The 19,554-nt window shown below is 37.5% G+C and overlaps 1 protein-coding gene across 1 annotated transcript in view; it reads left to right on the forward strand.

Moving 5' to 3' along the window:
- Positions 1 to 19,554, forward strand: part of jef (major facilitator superfamily domain-containing protein 6 jef) — a 188,217-nt gene that overhangs the window by 87,146 nt on the left and 81,517 nt on the right. Inside the window, exon 4 of the mRNA XM_090388670.1 lies at positions 10,147 to 10,243. Coding sequence (XP_090244796.1) covers positions 10,147 to 10,243 — 97 coding nt within the window. The remainder of the gene's footprint in view (positions 1 to 10,146; positions 10,244 to 19,554) is intronic.

The raw sequence follows: 19,554 nt of genomic DNA on the forward strand, positions 1-19,554 counted from the left end.
CGGCAACGTTGCCCCAAAGCTACCGTGGCCACGTATGCTATCGTTTTAATTTTAATATTTCACATCACATTTCTCGCCAGTCGTGTGGGTAGTGTGACGTGTTGCTAAACTTCCGTTACATTCCATTATTAGATGCCGCTATAGATGTTTTCACATCAAAAAACTTTTCGTCATCATCATCTATACCGAAACAATATCATTATTGCAATTTACAAGGACCCTTTCTTAGCTTGAGGGTCATGACTACTGTTATCTCCTCTAGAGATGTCACATGTACTCCGGAATGTATTTGGTATTTTGTATTAAAAAACAATGTATCCAAAATTGTGTTGAACATACCGAATAAAAATTTTACATATTGGAGAGCAACTCTGATGAGCTATCTCTTGACTGCCATATTCATCACAATGAACACTGCTATTAATACGATTTGTTTCACTTGCTGCTTCAGCACGGGGGGGGGGGGATTTGTTATTTCACCAAGGGAGCAGTGAACAGACGATCCTGGATCTGATTGTGACTACCACTGACTGCCATACACCTGTTAATGTGTGTATAAAAAGAAACCAGGGCTTCAAAAAATATACCAAAAAGGTATTTGCTTATTTACCAGGTTCATGGAAAAAAAATGCCCAGCACTTACTGAAAGAACTGCTTCTGTAGAGATAGTAGCTTCATCTATTCATATCATTTGAACAGAAGAGGCAAGAATTTGCTCAATATTGCAATATTTTCCTCAATTGCAATATTTGGCGATGTTATTGAGACAAAATTAAGGCTTTTATTGCAATATTTGCCTCAATTGCAATATTTGGCGATGTTATTGAGGCAACATTAAGGATTTTACTCTTAATGTTTGAACTCATTTCGAACAATACTACTGGAATGGACAGTCACTTGGAAAGTAGTAAGCTAAGTATAGGGCCTGCTGGAGGTTCTTATAGCTTTATTACAATGAGAGAGCGGAATTAACTGTGTGATAAGGGAAACCTAATAATAAAGTAGCGAAAATTCAGAGAGAGAGAGAGAGAGAGAGAGAGAGAGCTACAACTAATCAAAATAACCAAGTGGAAAATTCCTAGGGTAAACACTTTCATTAAGGAAGCACACAGAATGTGTTAAGAGTAGTTCTCAAATTTAACTGAAACGAGCCCGGAACATTCGGTTCAATTAATTCACTTTTTTTAAAAATTAAACTCAGAGTTCTTCCCACTTGAGCTTAATTATCCTTAGACCATCTCGATTTTCTGCATCAACTTGTTTGGGATGTCACTAAACTTCCAGAAAAAAAGTTTTACAAAATGTTGCTAGTCATTGCCAATTACTAGTTTGAGCACACTCGTAATTAATCAATCTTGGCATTCAATGTAAAAACCAATGAGAATTGCTGTAAGAATATGACGTTGTATATATTGGATAACTTTTGACAAAAAAATATATTTAATCCTGGTCGCTTTTTTTGTCAATCATTGCCAAAATTAGTTTTGGTTGTTAAAATTTTCCAATTCGAGCACCGTGTTAAGTTTGCAAATAATATAAAGACTTTCATGCGTTTCTATAATAAAGTTAGGAGTACAATTAACAAATCCAAATCTGATGAATTTTTATTAATAGTTATATCAACAAATGCCAACGTAATGCGAATATCAGAAACATGATGATATAATGAATGCCGAATTTGAATATGGTAAGTAACACGTGTAGAGGAATGACAGAGGGCGAGGTCACACTTCATGGATTCAAGAATATATCCATTGGGTGAGGAATATCAAAAATAACATTAACTCATGGTGTTGGGATAAAAAGAGTGGAACAACAAATTGATAATAGGAGTGTACTGCAGACCTAACGAATGCACTTAGCATGATGTTCAGCAGAGTACAAATGGAGTGGAGCAAATCAGAATGTTATTATGGGGAACTAAAATTATCTGGATAGAGATTGGACACTCACGTAGTAGTAATCGGGTCTTGGACAGGCTCGATTTTCTTCATTAGCTTAACGGGGATGAGGGATGTCACTAGTGGAATCAATATCCACGACTACTTAATTACTAACGATTCATTTCCTGTTAACAATCTTCGCTTTAAGGAGCAGCTAGCGGGCAGTGAGTATAATATTTTGGCATGGGGTGAGAATATGAAATAAATTACGGGTAAAGAGAAAGGCTTTCATTGTGCCAACAGTAAAGTTCATCCGATCTTTATTGTTGGCACAATGCACTACGGCAGCTGGATGTTCTCCAGTCATCCTCCACATCATAATCCGATCATCTGATGTGTATAAAGATAAATATTTCATATTGCGGTTACGCGAGAACAAAATCATCTACTCATGTCCGTGAATTGTGTGCTTGTGTTCACTAGTCGGTTTACCTGCTTTGCTGGCCGAAAAAACCTTGCCATCCTTGCTGAGAACCAGCTAACTCAGCCGCGATGCAAAAAAAAAAAAAAAACTCATAAAAATTCATTGCGTTATTGACAGGATTGCAACCCAGACCTTTTTCATACGGTGTGGGGCGAACAGTGACCATAGCTATTGTGCTATAGGATAGGAACACGGACAGGAATAGGGTATATCTTTAAAAAAAAAAAAAACTGCCATGTTAGGGTTACCAAAGAACAACCTCATCTACCAGTTCCCAAGAGAAAAAAAACCTTGCTATCCTCGCCTGAGACCGACTAACTCAGTCATGGAATGAAATTAGCCCATAAAAGATCCTCGCGTCATTGACAGGATTCGAATCAACCGATTCTTTCCCACCGGATGTGGGTAGGCAGGTTATTATAATCACTGTATTAACCGCGAATACGCCACAGGATGCATAGTGTTTCCTGTCAAGCGGCACCGGGGGGTTACCCCCAACAAACTCTCTAAACGGCAGATGGTACAGGTTAGTTCGTGTAAGGTTAGTGGAGGGTTGTGTTGGTGAGAGGGATAATTTTTATTGCCCTTCATGGTCTGTTGTTCATCCGGCCACTTGTCCAATGGGCCCGTGGAACACCACAATCCCCTAATTTCCGTCCAGACCACGGGAAGGTAGGCCGGGTATAGTAGGGAGGAACTCTGCCGGGGCAAACCCTGGCTTACCAGAGAAGACCCAAAAAAAAAAAAAAAAAAAAGGTTATTGGAAGGGAGCACTGGGCGACAGTTTATGTTTGGAGTCTGCGCGGTAGCACAATGATGTCGTCACTGTAGAAAACTTGCTTTTCTACAGTGCTCTCATCTCTGTCAAAACCAGATGGTTCTGTTGTCACTTCAGCCAAGGATAAAGCTGACCTGCTAGCATCTCATTTTTCTTCCAACTTATGTATTAATGATCTTGGTAAAACACCTCCCACCATTCCCGACACGCTCCATTCAATGCCTCCTGTGGTCTTCCGTCAAAAGACGTCAGAAGGATTTTGACGAATCTTGATGCTAAGAAAGCTCCAGGTACTGATGGTATTTCTCCACTTGTTCTCAAAATCTGTGCTCCTGAACTTACTCCTGTTCTTTGCCGCCTTTTTTCACTTTCTTATTCCAAAGGTGTTTTTCCTTCTGCTTGGAAATTTGCTCATATCCAGCCAGTTCCTAAAAAGGGTGACAAATCCCTCCCATTCAATTATCGTCCCATTGCAATTACTTCTACTCTTTCTAAAGTAATGGAGAAATTAAAAGTAACGCTCTCGGCGTTACTTTTCTTCCAAACAGCTGTTCACTCTGTCCAAATCGCAAATCCACCCTGCCATGGAATATTGTTCCCACATCTGGGGTGGTGCCCAGAAAACCTCTCTCAGGCTTCTAGATTCCATTCAGAAGAGGGCAGTTAGGTTAATTAATGACTCCTCTCTAACAGAGTCTCTCCACTCGCTGTCTCATAGACGTACTGTTTCTGCTGCATGCCTTTTCTACAGATACTTCCACAGGCACTGTTCTTCTGAATTGGCTTCTATAATTCTCACTCTTTCTTTCAAAACAGCCCGAACACGTGACACTACCAGCAAACATCCATTTACTGTTCAACTTCAAACTCACAGAACCAACTTTTCATCTTCCTCGTTTATTCATTCAACTGCCGTTTTCTGAAACAACCTTCCTTCTTACGTATTTCCTCAAAATTAAAGTCTACAGAAGTTCAATTCTAATGTCAACAAATATCTTCTTTCGTCTTCACACCCTCTCAACCTTCAACCCAAACATGGTACTAAGTACTATAGGTTCTAATACCTCTCATTTTTGGGGTTTTCATAAAAAAAAAAAAAAAAAAAAAATCACCATCCTCCCCACACCGGGGGGAAGGCCCGGGGTCGAATCCCGTTAATGACGCGAAGAACTTTAATGGGCTTTTTTCACTCCGTGGCTGAGTTAGTCGATCTCAGGCAGGGATAACAAGGTTTTTTCTCCCAGAAACTGGGTTTTTTCGTCCAGTAAAACAGACAAATCGACCAAAGAACACATGCAATTAACAGACATTAGTCACACAACACCGCAGATGTATTTAATTATTCGGGTGGCCTAAAAAATAATAGTTTATGTTTGGTGGACAGGCGAAGTCTAAGGTCGTGGATGATAAGAAGATTTCCACTGAGAATTTGAAGGATGGAGAACAGAGAGAACCCATGCGGTGGGAAACAACCTCCACAGGGTGGGGGATTGATAAGAACAGCGTAACGTATTTAGGATAGTAAAGACCACCAGACGAAAAGGTTGGTAGGAAGGTGAAAAGGAAGATGGGCGATTCCCGGGGGTGTTAAGGGAGTTACAGTCATAGAGCCAGGGTGCCCTATGCTGGGAAGGTGGTTGCTATCAGGCAGAGCGAAGTCATTCCCATACTGGTCGGACCAGCTACAGCCAACGTCCACATCCCAAGCCATTCCGCCAAATAAGGGGAATCAGCATGACGTCAGCACAAGGCGGGGTTGCATCCAGATTAGGTAAATCCCCCAAATGGAGTCATATTTGGGGAGGTGTACCTATCAAGAAAAACAAAGTACACAACAACACACCTTATTATTCCTTCGAATACACAAGAAGTTATTAATTTTTTAACGTATATTCAGGGCGCAAACAACGAAGGGACAGGTTACAAACATTCATTCCCTATTTTCCCAGTTTCATTGTTGTTGTAATTTGCCAAACTCATCTCAATGGGTCATGCTTGCCGCAATTGTCGAATCGTACATATTGGGGATAGGTAACAAAGTAGCCTTGCCTCCACTTGAAGCCCATCTCTATATCTTTCCCTAAAAAAATAATCAGTTAATACCTACTATGTGACTTGAACGTTAACTGCTTCTGGTTTCTGGCTACGCTATGGGCCCAATATAACGAATGGGGATGTGATAACGTGTAGCTCCGCTTATGTAAGAACAGTGTGTCTTGTTCAACTTGGGTACCTATGGTTTAAAGGAAGCCAATACACAAGCTATGCAAAACAATTTATTACTCGGTATTTGTTCCGTGTAGAGAAGGGCATGTAATACAACAGCACCACATCTGCGAACAAGATCACCAAATTAGCATCAACAGTGGCCAATGATGCAAGAAAGCAAGCTTATACAGCATCAGCCAAAAAAAAAAAAATAAATAAATAAATACTTCCCATTTCACATATTCATTCCCTCCAACAGTTTGTCTAGTTCTTCCTTGAATTTAAACTCGTATAAACTTCCACGACGACAAAAGGAAGTTTGTTCCAAAAGTTGTCACAGGGCCATTGTTAAATAATATTACTAAAATATTTACGACTCCGCAGCTACTGTCAATGAACCAACTGGTTCTACTCAGTGTTTCCAGAGACAGAGATCGGTTGGTTGTGGTAGGGTTTTAGGTGCAGCAGCAACATAGGCCATATTGTTCCGTATACAATATGTCTGTACATTACCTCAGTCTGTAAATTGCGCATGTTCTGTGGTCGATTTGATGTTTGCTGGACGAAAAACCGATGCTACCCTCGCCTGAGACAGCAACCCCCCCGAATACCCATGCATTTATCGCCGTCTGCAACTAACTAGCTAACCCCTAGCATTGTTGCTATTATGGATATTGCATCAGTCCTCCCTGTACAACCTTATTTCTATTTTCATTCGCTGATTGCGATAAAGGTATCATATTAACGCATCATTTACTTCCACTCCTATGTCCGCTTGATCTGCAATTCGTTTAACTACAATTTCTTGTTGACTAAACGTTTCGTCTTTATAATCTTGACCAGGTACCTTTTGTGGTATAATAACATGTGTAGTACATTATTTTTATTGGCAATATCACTTCTAAAGGTTTCATTAACTATCGACCGCTGTCTCAAGCTTGCTTCCGCACAGATTCTTACACGACATTAATTTTGCGATCCTTAGCATTACACCGCTTACACTGTATCCCGCATTTCAAAATGGCATGACCCAAAACTTGACAATTATAACGTTTGATTCTTTCATGATGCCTGCCTCCGCAAATGAGGCGCATTTTTTTCTATCCTTTATACTCAGTGAGTAAATCGTACTCTGCAAAAATTAAAATATTTGGTACTTGCGTTTTCATTTCCATGTTAATTCTAATTTTGCCTTAGCACACCTGTGGAGCGAGTTGAAACTTGGCCAAGTAGCCTCCTACGTCACGAATACACATCTGGTGTGACAGAGTTACCAACCCAACTGGCAAGATATCAAACAATAGTCCAGAAACTTAATTACCCCACCTTGTATACCTCATATTGTCATTTTTTAAGGGAGATTTTGTCTAGTAAATGCAATGGCTGTAACAGCAGAACGAGTTTTTTTTTTTTACCACAAGTTGCCTTGATATTACACTACTTTTAAACAAACGGCACAGTACATTGTCGTGAATGCGCAATAATTAATTTCTGCTAAATAAGTTAATTTTTTTAATTCTGCAGGATCAAAATTTAATCATCAAAGTTCTGCAGAAATTTTATTTAAAAGAAAGGGTTTCGCAGCAGCACATGTTTTTGATACAATTTATGCTTAATTAATTGAACATCATATCATTAAAGCCATTTCGAAGTTTTAATTATTATATAAATACTAACTTTCCTTAGATAGCCAAAGGCCTTTTTTCTCGTATGCTATTCTCCCATGCGCACGCAGAACGGAAAGTATACAGTTATTTAATCTTCAAAATTAGGAAGAAGATTTTTTATTGGCAACAAATATTTCAAGTTCCTGTTGCAAAATGAGATTATTTAGTTGGACGACAGAATAAGACAATACAATAACACATTTAATCTGTATACAGATTAAATGTATTTTGACATCCAAATGCTGTACTGCGTTATATTAGAACCATCATTGACGAAAAAACCTCTATAACATTTTCATGTTTTGAAAATGCTCACCGTATTTATCTTTTTACATGATTTCAAAATGACATTTAGTTTGTTTATGCACGTGAATAAATATGTTAATAAATACAGCACTTAAGCACACAAATTAAGCAAGGAAAAAAATGAAATATTCAAGAATATCGTCAGTAATCTTACCCGAACATAAGTGAAAGCAGGTTTCACTTATAAATTCCAGTTAAGGAGCCTGTCTGCCACTGACCGCGAATATTTTCTATACAGGCAGTATGAGTAGTACTGTACCTAGAACTAACGTTACGCTTAATTTGTAACGAGAACATTACACACTTTATGCTCGTTTTAGTGAAAATCACATAAATAAAATCTGAATTTATTCAAATAAACTATTATAATTAAAAGATAAAAATATGATGTTATTATACAGACTTACAAGAGCAGCTGTAATATTCTCATATGACAGATAAATTTAGCATAAACCGATGACACCATTCAAAACTTTCTTCAAAATGCAGTAGACGCCGAATAGCAGACGATAAGGGTACGTTTATATTTTGCTTTGTAATAATCGAATTAATATTAAATGCGTATTCCAGAAGTTAAAAGACTCTCAGAAAAAAATATTTTTAGTCTGGCCTACATATATATCAAAATTAAAGAAATTAATAATTATAAATAATTTAAATTTAACATAAATAATATTATTCGTAAATCAGTACCACACAGTTCATAATAAATTTAACATAATGATCTTACTTCAATATTTTTGTTTTTTTAAATATGGTCTCGGCTGTGAAAATATTGTCGAAAGTGGGTACATATTAACAAATTTAGCATTTATTAATTAATCTTCATAACATCAGAACTGGTGTTATTAATGTACGCACGGATCACCAAATTGAGAACAAGACAACTGGCTACTACAAGGGACACTGTGATAAATAAAGTGGGTGTATAGGTAGAGTAGAGTGGTTAATATACTTAATTAATAAATCATTATGAGCATGAGTCTTGGTGCAATGTTTATTAATCTGCAAAGGCATTCATTTTTTACTGTTCTCTTTTCCTTTTTGGGTTCCCTAAGCTCAGGGCCTTGGTTCCAGTGCCCTACCTGCACCATAGGATATGCTACTGGTTCTAACCCATTTTCTTAATAACATTGAGAAATTCGCTTTGGTGCAGGGGCAGATTGGAAATTGCATTTTTTTTTTTTTTTTTTTTTTTAAGTTAGAGAACAGATCGTAATCGCAAGAACTCATATCAGACTTCACGCTTGTAATCAGTGAAAGCTGTACAGATCGTATGATATGAGGCCTTGTCTTGTCATGGAGTACAATCACACCAGCTTCTGAAATATGCGACCGTTTTTGACGAATTTTCAGAAGTAATTTCTGACAAAAAATGTTGCATAGTAGTCTCCAGTCACTGATCTTCTAAGTGGCACATGATCAGCGGCACTAATTCCCTCATCACTGTAGGCCATGATGACCATTTGTTTCACCTTTGACTGTTGCCGGCGATATTTAGAGGCACGTGGCGAAGATGGATGCTACCACTGAGATGGCGGTGAATTCAGTTCAAGTTCAAAGTCACATATCTACTTGTCATCAACGTCAACAATGCGTTTGAAAAACTCTTTACCTGAAATCACATAATCCTTCTTGTGGGTAACGTGCAAGTAACTGCGTTGAAATTTCTTTATGCTTTGTTAGTTGTGCTTCTGACAGGGAATGTGAGACCAATCGGTCAGCGACCTTTCGTTTTGTAACACCTCAGTTAAAACTCAGTGAACAGATGATTTCGGTATTCCAGATTCGTTGGCTATTTCTTCACAGATCATACGCCTGTCTTCTCCAAAATGGTGATAATAATGACTGACGTGTTTCCGCAGATGTTCTCGGTCTACCTGAGGGTTGCTTGTCTTCAGCACTGGTCTGATCTTGAAAAAACCTTTGAAACCAACGTGAAATCCTGATACGATCTGCTGTTGACTCAAATACACTTCCGCAACAATCCATAAAAACTAATTTGCTTATTAGCGAGTTACTATTTTTGCCGATATCTATAAAAAATTACTTTTACTAGATGAGCATGCCGTTCTCCTAAACTAAAAGTTCTAATTTTTGCCAATGCTATTAATATAGAAGATGAGCAAGCACTATCAAACCATAAGATGAACAAATCAATCTTGATAATTTCTTTCGCATGTTAATTATTAGTTAATTATAAAGAAATCAAGGTAATCAGGGATTACCTTGATTTCTTTATAGGCAGGCTTCTTATCCAACTCTCCTAGTCCATCACGTGAAATATATAAATTATAAAAAACTGATAAACTTCATCTTAATGTGTTCCATACCGTCAGCACGAACGCAAATTAATAGGGTTCGGGTTGGGGTCTCGATGGTGATCCCAGACTATTAATTTGCGTTCGTGCTGACGGTATGGAACACATTAAGATGAAATTTATCAGTTTTTTTATAATTTATTTATTTCACGTGATGGACTAGGAGAGTTGGATAAAAAGCCTGCCTATAAAGAAATCAAGGTAATCCCTGTATAATTAACTAATAATTAAAAGAATATAGGAGATGTTGAGAACATAACAGCTCTTATTACACTAAATTCGCATGTTAAAATACACGCGAAAGAATTTTTACCATACAGAATGCTCTGGATGAAAGTGAAGATAAATACAGGAAACTGGTATGCACTGAATACAGAAATGAAAAAAAAAAAAAAAAAAGGAAACTCGGTTTAATAAGTTTGTACACATTGATTTAATTGTCTGTCTTGGTTAAGAATAATCTCTTACTTTTGTAATTATGTTGATTTCTAATATTTAGGTACTGTGTATTGGTCTCGTGGGAAACATTTGTCGTTTCTTATATATTTCTTGGCTACGAAATCCTTGGTGGGTACTACCTTTCGAATTTGTTCAAGGTAAGACCTTAATACTTTATTATATCGCGTGTATTGTTATATAAGAACCTTGTGTTTTCATTAATACCGTTACTGTTTGGAAAGGAAATCTTACAAATAAATGGAAATATATTAGACTGTTTTCTTTACAGTGTATGTTTTTATTTCGTTGGTCCTGTAGCTGAAGAACATGTGCTATTACCCTTCCTACAATTTTAGTTGATTTATTTCCATTTTAACAGTAAACCTTTGCGATAAAGTTAAACTCTGGAAATCTGAACGATCCACACCTCGATCTCTGTCTACGTTGGTGGGATCTGGGTAGGCACTTCCAACATAGGGCCATTCCGAGGCCTCACTACGTTATATGAAACATATTAAAATGCCCTTGCCTTAAACTAATTATCTGTTTTTAAAGAAATTCGAAAGCGTTTTTTTTTGTTTTTTTTTTAATTTGGTTATTTCCACAACACTTAACTCCATCACTAACTTACTCGCAATACGAACTTTGATGATGTTAATGATTTTGCCAACATAACAACCGAAGAACGAACTTATCTTAGAAATCTGTGTTTAAAAATTAGTTTGTAGAATTTTATTTTTGGAATAAAAATGTTGAATTCTGTTTGATGTTGTTATTTGGTTTTTAGGAGCATTAGCAACTAAGGCCATATTGCTCCGGGATATGCGGTGGTCATTCCCTGACCTTTCCACATCCTCCGTATTTGGTGGTGACGGGCTCGAATCCCCGTCTAATCAAGAAGCGTGTGCTACGCACTGCTGCTCCTTCCCACCTGGCTACGGAGGCGCCTAATTCTGTTTGAATTATTTTTTCTTAGGTCCTAACGCACACAAACCACACCAAACTATTATATTAGGGTTACTTGGTAAGTTATTACATACACCCAGGTGTATTGTGTCTGTAAATTTCGTGTGTTCTCTGGTCGATTTGTCTGGTTTGGTGGACGAAAAATCCCAGTTTCTGGAGAAAAAACCTTGCTTCTACGCCTGAGACCGACTAACTCAGCCACGGAGTGAAAAAAAAAACCCATAAAAGTTTCTCGCGTCATCGACGGGATTCGAACTCGGGCCTTTTCCACGCGGTGTGGGGAGGATTGTGACGATACCACTGTGCTACTACGCCTAGATATAGGTCCTAGACACAAAAAAAAAAAAAAAAAAAAAATGATATTAGGGTCCCCCGTAAATTATTACATCTACCCATATATTTATTTTGTCTGTAAATTGCGTGTGTTCTCTGGTCAATTTGCATGTTTGCTGGACGAAAAAAACCTCAATTTTTGGGGGAAAACCTTGCTATCTACGCCTGAGACCGACTAACTCAGCCACGGAGTGAAAAAATCCCATTAAAGTTCTTCGCGTCATCGACGGGATTTTCCACCCGGTGTGGGGAGGAGGGCGACGATATCACTGTACTACCGCGCAGACTAGGTCCTAGACACAGTGCCGAATATAAAAAGAAATCCTGTACCACTATACTAGACATTCTGAGTATTTTAACCCTTGCACATGATGATTGCGCAGGTTGTTCGATGAAATTTATCGCACTCGACTTACAAGTGAAAGCTGAATATCAACTCAGTTAGCGTTTCAAACTTCCAGATAGTGGCCATTGCTATCGTCACAGGAAGCATTAGCTGTGTAAAATCTCAGAGACGAACATTGATCACCTGTACCTTGTCTATTCTAAATTTCAGTTCTGTGAGATTGGTCGTTTTCTGTATACAGGGCTTCAAATCGACGCAGTTTAATCATACATATCCTGTATAATAAATAAATAAAATAAAAAAATAAATAAATTTCTGATATGGATTTGAATTCACGTGATACCACAAAAATGAGATTTTTGTGGTATCATGTGAATTCAAATACGCGGCGTAAACTCTGTACTTTTCAGCCTACTTAATATGCGCGACCGTAGCCGGATGGCTACGGTCGCGCATATTAATTCGGTACCCAAGAGTGCTCCCATTACAGCAAATAGTTTCTTTTAAGACGTACTTCTAAGACGAAGTACAATAACCGTGATATTAATTTTTCGAAAGCACCAAATTTAATATTGTACAACGAAGAATAATATGTATATTCTTCATTATACGATAAACAGGACAGTCATATTTTGAAAATTGGTAAGCGGGACAACTTGAAACGAAATGTGTAGTACAGCATTTTTTCTTTCAAAAAGTAAAAGAAAAATATAAAATTACAATTAATATACTATACGTTTTTTTTATCAATCAATCATACTATTTATTTGTAATATGATTGTTGTTAATATGTATTTGTTCTATATAAACTATAATTTACCCCAGGGGCTCACATCTGGTGAGTATGGGCTTGGCACACCCAGAGTTCTGAGCTGGATATCATCATTCTAAGCCTCAGGCTTCCTTGTACCACATGGTTAATAATAATAATAATATTATTTATAACAGTTATTTTAAAAATAACAAAGAAGACTACTTTTACTTTATATATTTTTATTTGGATTTCGCTAGTTTTAAAATTTCTTCTCCTTTCGAAGATTTTAAAAAGTTTTTAAATTCTGAACGAACAGGACATGTTATAGTTTTCTTTCACCAAGTTCAGCTTCTAAATTTTCTAATAAAAGACGTTTTCTCTCTTTCCGCCAAGCAGTTTTAATGTGGAGCTTACAATTATCAGAATTAATTTTTAACACATCCGTAAAATAAATAAATTAACAGTTTTATCCCTCTCTTATCGGGACAAATGATTATAGGGAAGGGGGACTTGAAGTTCTAAATCGGGACAATCCAGACCATATCGGGACGAGTGGCCACCCTGACGATAAAGAATGACCAAAATTTGTGTAGTCCGCATACACTTCAAGGTTTCCGTTTGTGTACTTGCTCTCTCTCTCTCACACACACATACCGTGAACACAGATGTCGAGTGCTAAGCACATGCAAACCATGTATTTTACTTTGGGATCTTTACTTGTCGGAAGGAAAGAGTTTTACAAATGAATGTTGATATAGATCAAATTAATATTGAATTTGTATCCAGCATCATCACTGAAGCAAAATTTGGTAGTAAAAGAAATCATTGATTATATTCACGTACTTAAACGTATCAGAAGTGTGCGACAACTGCAAGTCCCGTTATGATACTGAGGTGGAAGGGAAGTGCTTGGAACTGGTTCTGTCTAGACTACGATCGATAATGCGCTGATGTTGTTAGCAGTGGCGGCTCGTGACTCTGATGTTTTGGGGTGCTGCGTCTTCAAGTTACATTAATTAAATTGCCTTGGTTCAAAGACATACACAGTAATAATAACAAGCAAGTTAAAAATACTGTACCACAAAACGTTAACTAGACATTTACCATTAACAGACTTTAACTTTTATTTAAAAACAAAATCCATTCTTCGGTTTTTATTTGTTGAAAATAGATTAATAACTTTTTCATTCAAGTTTGGTACACTGTTGACCAAGCTTTTCCCTATTGAAAGCATTTAGCCTTTCCTGATTCATAGTGCTCCTTAAAAATGTTTTTATTCTTTTTAATGTCGAATGGCAGCGTTCGGGCTCCGAAGTAGTCATCGGAATGGTCAAAAGAACTTTTATGAGTTTTGTAAGTTCACCAAGAACTTCAGCTAGATTATTTTCTGAGATAAATTTCAGCAAGTCAGTTAATTTGCAATAATTGTGCAGATCATGTCTGCTATAGAAAACTTGTAATTCCGTAAAAAGTTTTTCTCTTTCAATCATGGGATATGCTTCAGTAGTCTCCCGTACCACTTCCATGGACATTTTCGTACGAAAAATAACAAAGTTCTCCTTGTTAAACAATTTAGCAGCAATTAATTGCTTTGTAAAAGAATATCTCTCACCTATGTCAACACTTATATAGTCACATACTTCCTTCGCTTCAATCATGAATGTTTTTGAAGGATTTTTAGAATGGCATTCTTAAACTTTCCTATATATTCATGTGTTTTAACTGCCTCAATTTCTCGAGATTGCATTTGATTATAAATAACTTCCACGTGGGGCATTATCTGATGGAAAAGTTCTAACCAGAACTCGAATTTTTCATTACTCAAGATATTGAGTAATGAAAAACTCCAGTTGCTTCTGAAATCGTCTTATCTGCGTTTGCTATCGCTTGTAGTTCCTCCATGCACTTTTTTTAAGGATTCAAAAATTTTCGTAAACGCTGTTCACGTGCGTATATTGAAGTTCCATCTTGTAGGGGAAGGTCAGGCAACACGGCTGTCCATATGCTTTCTGAGAACAGAGAGACGCCGTGGTGATCTCCAGAAAAATGTGCAGAGCAGTGAATAAAATGTGCATTTTTGTGCACTTCTTTTATTTTACCCCGAACGCCCCCTTTCTTACCTTTCATCACACTTGCGCCATCAAATGTCTGAGCAACCAGTTTTTGAGTATTTCCTTCGATGATTATGTCTAACTGATCTAGAATGCACTTCGATATTTCGTCTGCCGTTTGGTTTTCCGCAGTGAAAAAAAACCCCAAAAACGCTCAAAAATGTCTCCATTCAGTTCATTCTCAGAACAATTACGCCGTAGCCTAGTGGTCAGGCGCGCGGGTGCATAAAGTACACGTGCCTTGAGTGACCGGAGTTCAAAACCGTAATGCTGAATATGGTGCTGTTTCTTGTATTCTGCCTATCTTGTGAACTCCTCTGACCGTTTGGTCGTCCCGGAGTATAAACAGAAAATTTGTATATGTTCTGAAACATTTGTTGTGTCATTAGCCGTAACAGCTACAAATGAAGCTTCTTTAATTTCTCTTTTTATTTCATCCCGGCATATTTGTAGCAAACACTCAAGAATATCATTCTGAATAGTTTTTGAAATGCCTTTAAATGCTGCATTACTTTCTAAATGGTTCTTTAAATTGGAATCTAATGTACACGCGAAATTTATTAATCCTCTGAATACTCCTGGATTTTTAGAATCGTCTTTTTCGTCATGTCCACGTAAAGAAATTTCAAACTGTCCACAAAATTTAATGCAATCTCTTATTTTAGGTGATACCTCACGATTCTTGGTAACTTTTGTGTTATATTTGCAGATCGAAAGTTTGTAGGCCTCACTAAGCTGTTCTTTAATATTTACGTTTCCTAAAAGCGACAGTGAAATCACATTATCAATATGTTTCTTCGAACTCGCAAGTTTTACCCCAGGGGCTCAACATCTGGTGAGTATGGGCTTGGCACACTCAGGGTCCTGAGCTGGATCATCATTCTTCTCTTTCTTGGTGATTCCTCTTCTACTTCTGACACACACTCTTTCTCTTAGGGTAACTCGGGATTTTTTTTTTTTTTGCTGGTGCAGCATAAGCTTCAGGCTTCCTTGCACCATACAGCTAATGATGATAATAATGATAATGTTTTAGAGTTTTTCTTTCATTCTGTTTATGTTAGTATGAACCAGATCTGTAACTCAATACGTTCTAGGTTGATATCAATATTTGTAAAATAATAAGAGAAGTTTACCTCAATATAGAACACTTCCGTATGATACTCTCCAGCAATTAAAATGAAAAAATCGAAAATCTTACATTACAGTAAAAAATAATTAAAAATCAATTGGCCACAATTAAAAATTTTCGTTCCTGTGATCACGACATACGGTCCAAAAGTGTTGCAGCTTCAGGAAGGAAAATCGTTTTGCAATTTATTCGTTAAATTTCTTTTAATTAATTTAATTTTTAATTGTGTTAGATTGATTTTTAATTGTGTGCATTTGATTTTTAATTATTTTTTTACTGTAGCATTAGCATTAGTAGAGGCATTTGATGCAAGAAGGCAAGCTTATGCAGCATCAGCCAAAAAAAAAAAAAAAACCACTTCCACTTCACTCCTCTGTTCGTTCAAAATACCTGTCCAGCTGAGCCTTAAACTTATTTAGGCTATCAACTTCCACGACAAGGGATGGAAGTCTGTTCCACCAACCAACCACCCACTGGCTAAAGGCAAATTTCCACACGTCTATCCTACATCTGTCTTTCCTCAATTTGAATTTATGCCCTCTCAGGTGATTATTCTGAGCGAGAGGAAGAATCCCATCAGCATTGAGCATGCTCAAACCATTCAAGGCCTTATACACCTCTATCAGATCACCTCGCTGGTGCCTAGTCTAAAGACACTGTAATTTGCAAAACTTAAGCCTTTCTTTGTAAGAGCACCCCTTTGTTCCATTCACTAATCTCGTTGCCCTTCTCTGTACTCGTTCCAGCAGCTCTACATCCTTCTTGAAATGAGGCCTCCAGACCTGCATACAGTACTCTAGGTGTGGCCTGACCATTGCCTTATACAAGGGAATAATCACCTCCTTATCCTTGCTAGAAAAATTCCTATATATCATTGACAGTACACCATGAGCTACTCTTGCAGCCCGTCTGCACTGCTCAGAGAACTTCATATCTGCCTGCACAACCACCCCCAGGTCCCTTTCATTCTCTACCACTGTCAGTGTAGTACCACAGAGTTGATACGTTGCTCTGGGGTTGCTGTTTCCCATGTGTAGTACTATACATTTGTCAATGTTAAACTTCATTTGCCAGCTCTCAGCCCATCTGCTCAACCTTTCCAAATCCTGTTGCAGCAGCATAGTGTCAGTAGTGTCCTTGACAACCCTGCCTACTTTGTATCGTCTGCAAACTTCGACATTAAGCTTGATATACCCTCATCAATATCATTTATGAATACAGAAAACAATAATGGACCCAACACTGAGCCCTGAGGGACTCCACTAATAACATTAGTCCACGACGAGCAGTGTCCATTGATTACCACTCTCTGTCTTCTCCCCCCAGCCACCCCTTTATCTGCAGCAGCAATTTTCCTCCAATGCCACATTGCTCCAATTTGTGCAGCAGTCTTCCATGTGCAAGTATCAAAAGCCTTTCTAAGATCCAAGTATATAATATCAAAGTTATTCCCTGCATCCAGTTCCTTTGTGACTGCATCATAGTATCCAATCAAATTGGTCAGGCATGACTTCCCCTTAACAAAACCATGCTGTGTCCGAGCTATAGCTGAAATCTTGTCTAAATGATCCTGCAGTGCTTCTTTAACTAGTGCCTCCATTAATTTTCCTGGAACAGAAGTTAAACTCACAGGTCTAAAATTACTTGTGTCAGCCTTTGATCCTCCTTTGTGAATTGGGGTGACATTCTCACATCTCCTGTCTGTGGGTACCTCCCCTGAGTCCAAGGAAGCTCTCATAATTATGGCTAAGGGTTTGCTTACTTCCTTTGCTGCCTCCTTTAATATAACTGGATAGATCCCATCCACCCCAGGTGCCTTTCTTGTGTTTATCTTCAACAATTTCTCCTCCATTTTACTCTCAGTTATTGCAAGATTCTCTAGCTTACTGCTAGAGTTGAATACACCTCTGGCTTTCCCCTCGCTAAATAACTCCTCATGTGTGAATGTAGATGCAAAATATTCATTTAGTTTGTTAGCTACCTGAGCAGGATCATCAACAGTTGACCCATCGATATCAAGTGGACCAATCTGATTCATCCCCTTCCTTCTAGAGTTTACATAAGTAAAGAACTCTTTGCTGTTTTTCTTTGCATCCCTTGCCAAAGATTTCTCGTAATCTGCCTTCGCCTGCCTAACCTCCTTTGTAACTTGGTTACAGATCATCTTGTATCTATCATAGGCTTCTGTGTCATGTGTTAATTTGTATGTATCCCATGCATGTTTCTTCTCTGCCATATGCCTCATCAGTTCATCTGACATCCATTTAGGCCTAAACCTTGAACAATATTTCTTAGTTGGTATGTAAAGCCTAGTAGCTTCCAAGATAAGTTCTTTGAATGCTTCCCATTTTGCTTTTGCTTTTGGTAACATCAAATGTAATGTTAGATTTTCCATTTTTTCGTTTTAATTGCTGGAAAGTATCACATGGAAGTATTCTACGTATTATATTGAGGTAAACACTTATTATTTTACAAAAAAATTCTGTTTATGTTTGTAAAGCCACTTTTTGTACACGTTAAGTCACCTCCGAACAATAAACATGGAAAACAAAACAATGCATTTTTAACTTCACAACCACAAAGCCAACTTTTCCTTTGGTACCATTTAGTTTTAAAACTACGAATATATTTCTTATTATTACTTATCCTCTGCTGAGAAATTTGAAATTTTTTTGAGAAATTTTTTCTTGGAGAGATAATTGTGAAAAACTAAGTTGCTGAAGTTTATTCACTGTCACGCAATTTACTTCATGGGGAAGCATGGAGGCCATGATCGAATCAAATTTCACAAACTTGTGCGTTGTAGAAATACATAATGTTTTACTTACACATCACCTCATATAACTTCAACTTACCAAGTTTAAGCTCGATTCACAATTAAGCTGTAATCACATAATTACACAGTTGAATGTCGAGTATTGACTTAACACTGATATTATTTAGTTACTTAATGGGAATTCGGGCGAATATCAAAAAAAAAAAAAGACACCGACATTGTGGCTACACACTCATCATGGTCAATGATGAAATCTGCACTGCGCACCTTATAGTGACTTTGATTCATTTCACCAATAAAAAATGTATAATGGCATGTTGCCAATATGCTGGTTGCCAATGGCAACCAACTACCAGATATTCACTGGAATGCAAAATGTGTCACTGCCAGGCACACAGTGAGGCCTACAGTTAATTAAACTTCAAAGTTGGCAACAATTTCGTGTTTTTATTCGTTTATTATTGAAATGATTAATGGAAATAGAGGAGGCACATACTATATGCAGGTCCTGTTAATAAAAATATTCATTGCGTTGCATTGTTCTTCACAAAATTTCATATAACTCTGATTATCTAGATTTAAATAGCCGGGGTGCCGCAGTGCCTATGGACATGCTGCCCCTGTTCATTAGGAATTTTGCTACTATGCTCCTAAGTTATACTGTTCAAATCGTCTTGCACTGAATGTTATTAAACGTTTCACGTATTTCACATGAAGAACAAAATTTATTTTTACTAGTACATCACATTATTTCTGCAGCATACTAACTACTGATGTAACACACACACACACACACACACACACACACACACACACACACACACACACACACACACACACACACACACACACACACACACTAAGTATAAATCAAAACATTTGCAATATTTTAATTATTATTATGTTATGTAAAAATATTGTTACGGATATTATATATATACACTGGTGTGCAAAACTTAGCGACCACTCAGGTTTTCACATGTAGCTCCTCATAGGAGTGGCCTGGATATGGGAAAAGCATACCAAAGGAACCTTGTGAGGTACAGAAATGATG

The sequence above is a fragment of the Mastigoproctus giganteus genome, chromosome 14, assembly GCF_048544385.1.
Source record: "Mastigoproctus giganteus isolate SK-2022 chromosome 14, ASM4854438v1, whole genome shotgun sequence".
Lineage (NCBI taxonomy): Eukaryota > Metazoa > Arthropoda > Arachnida > Uropygi > Thelyphonidae > Mastigoproctus > Mastigoproctus giganteus.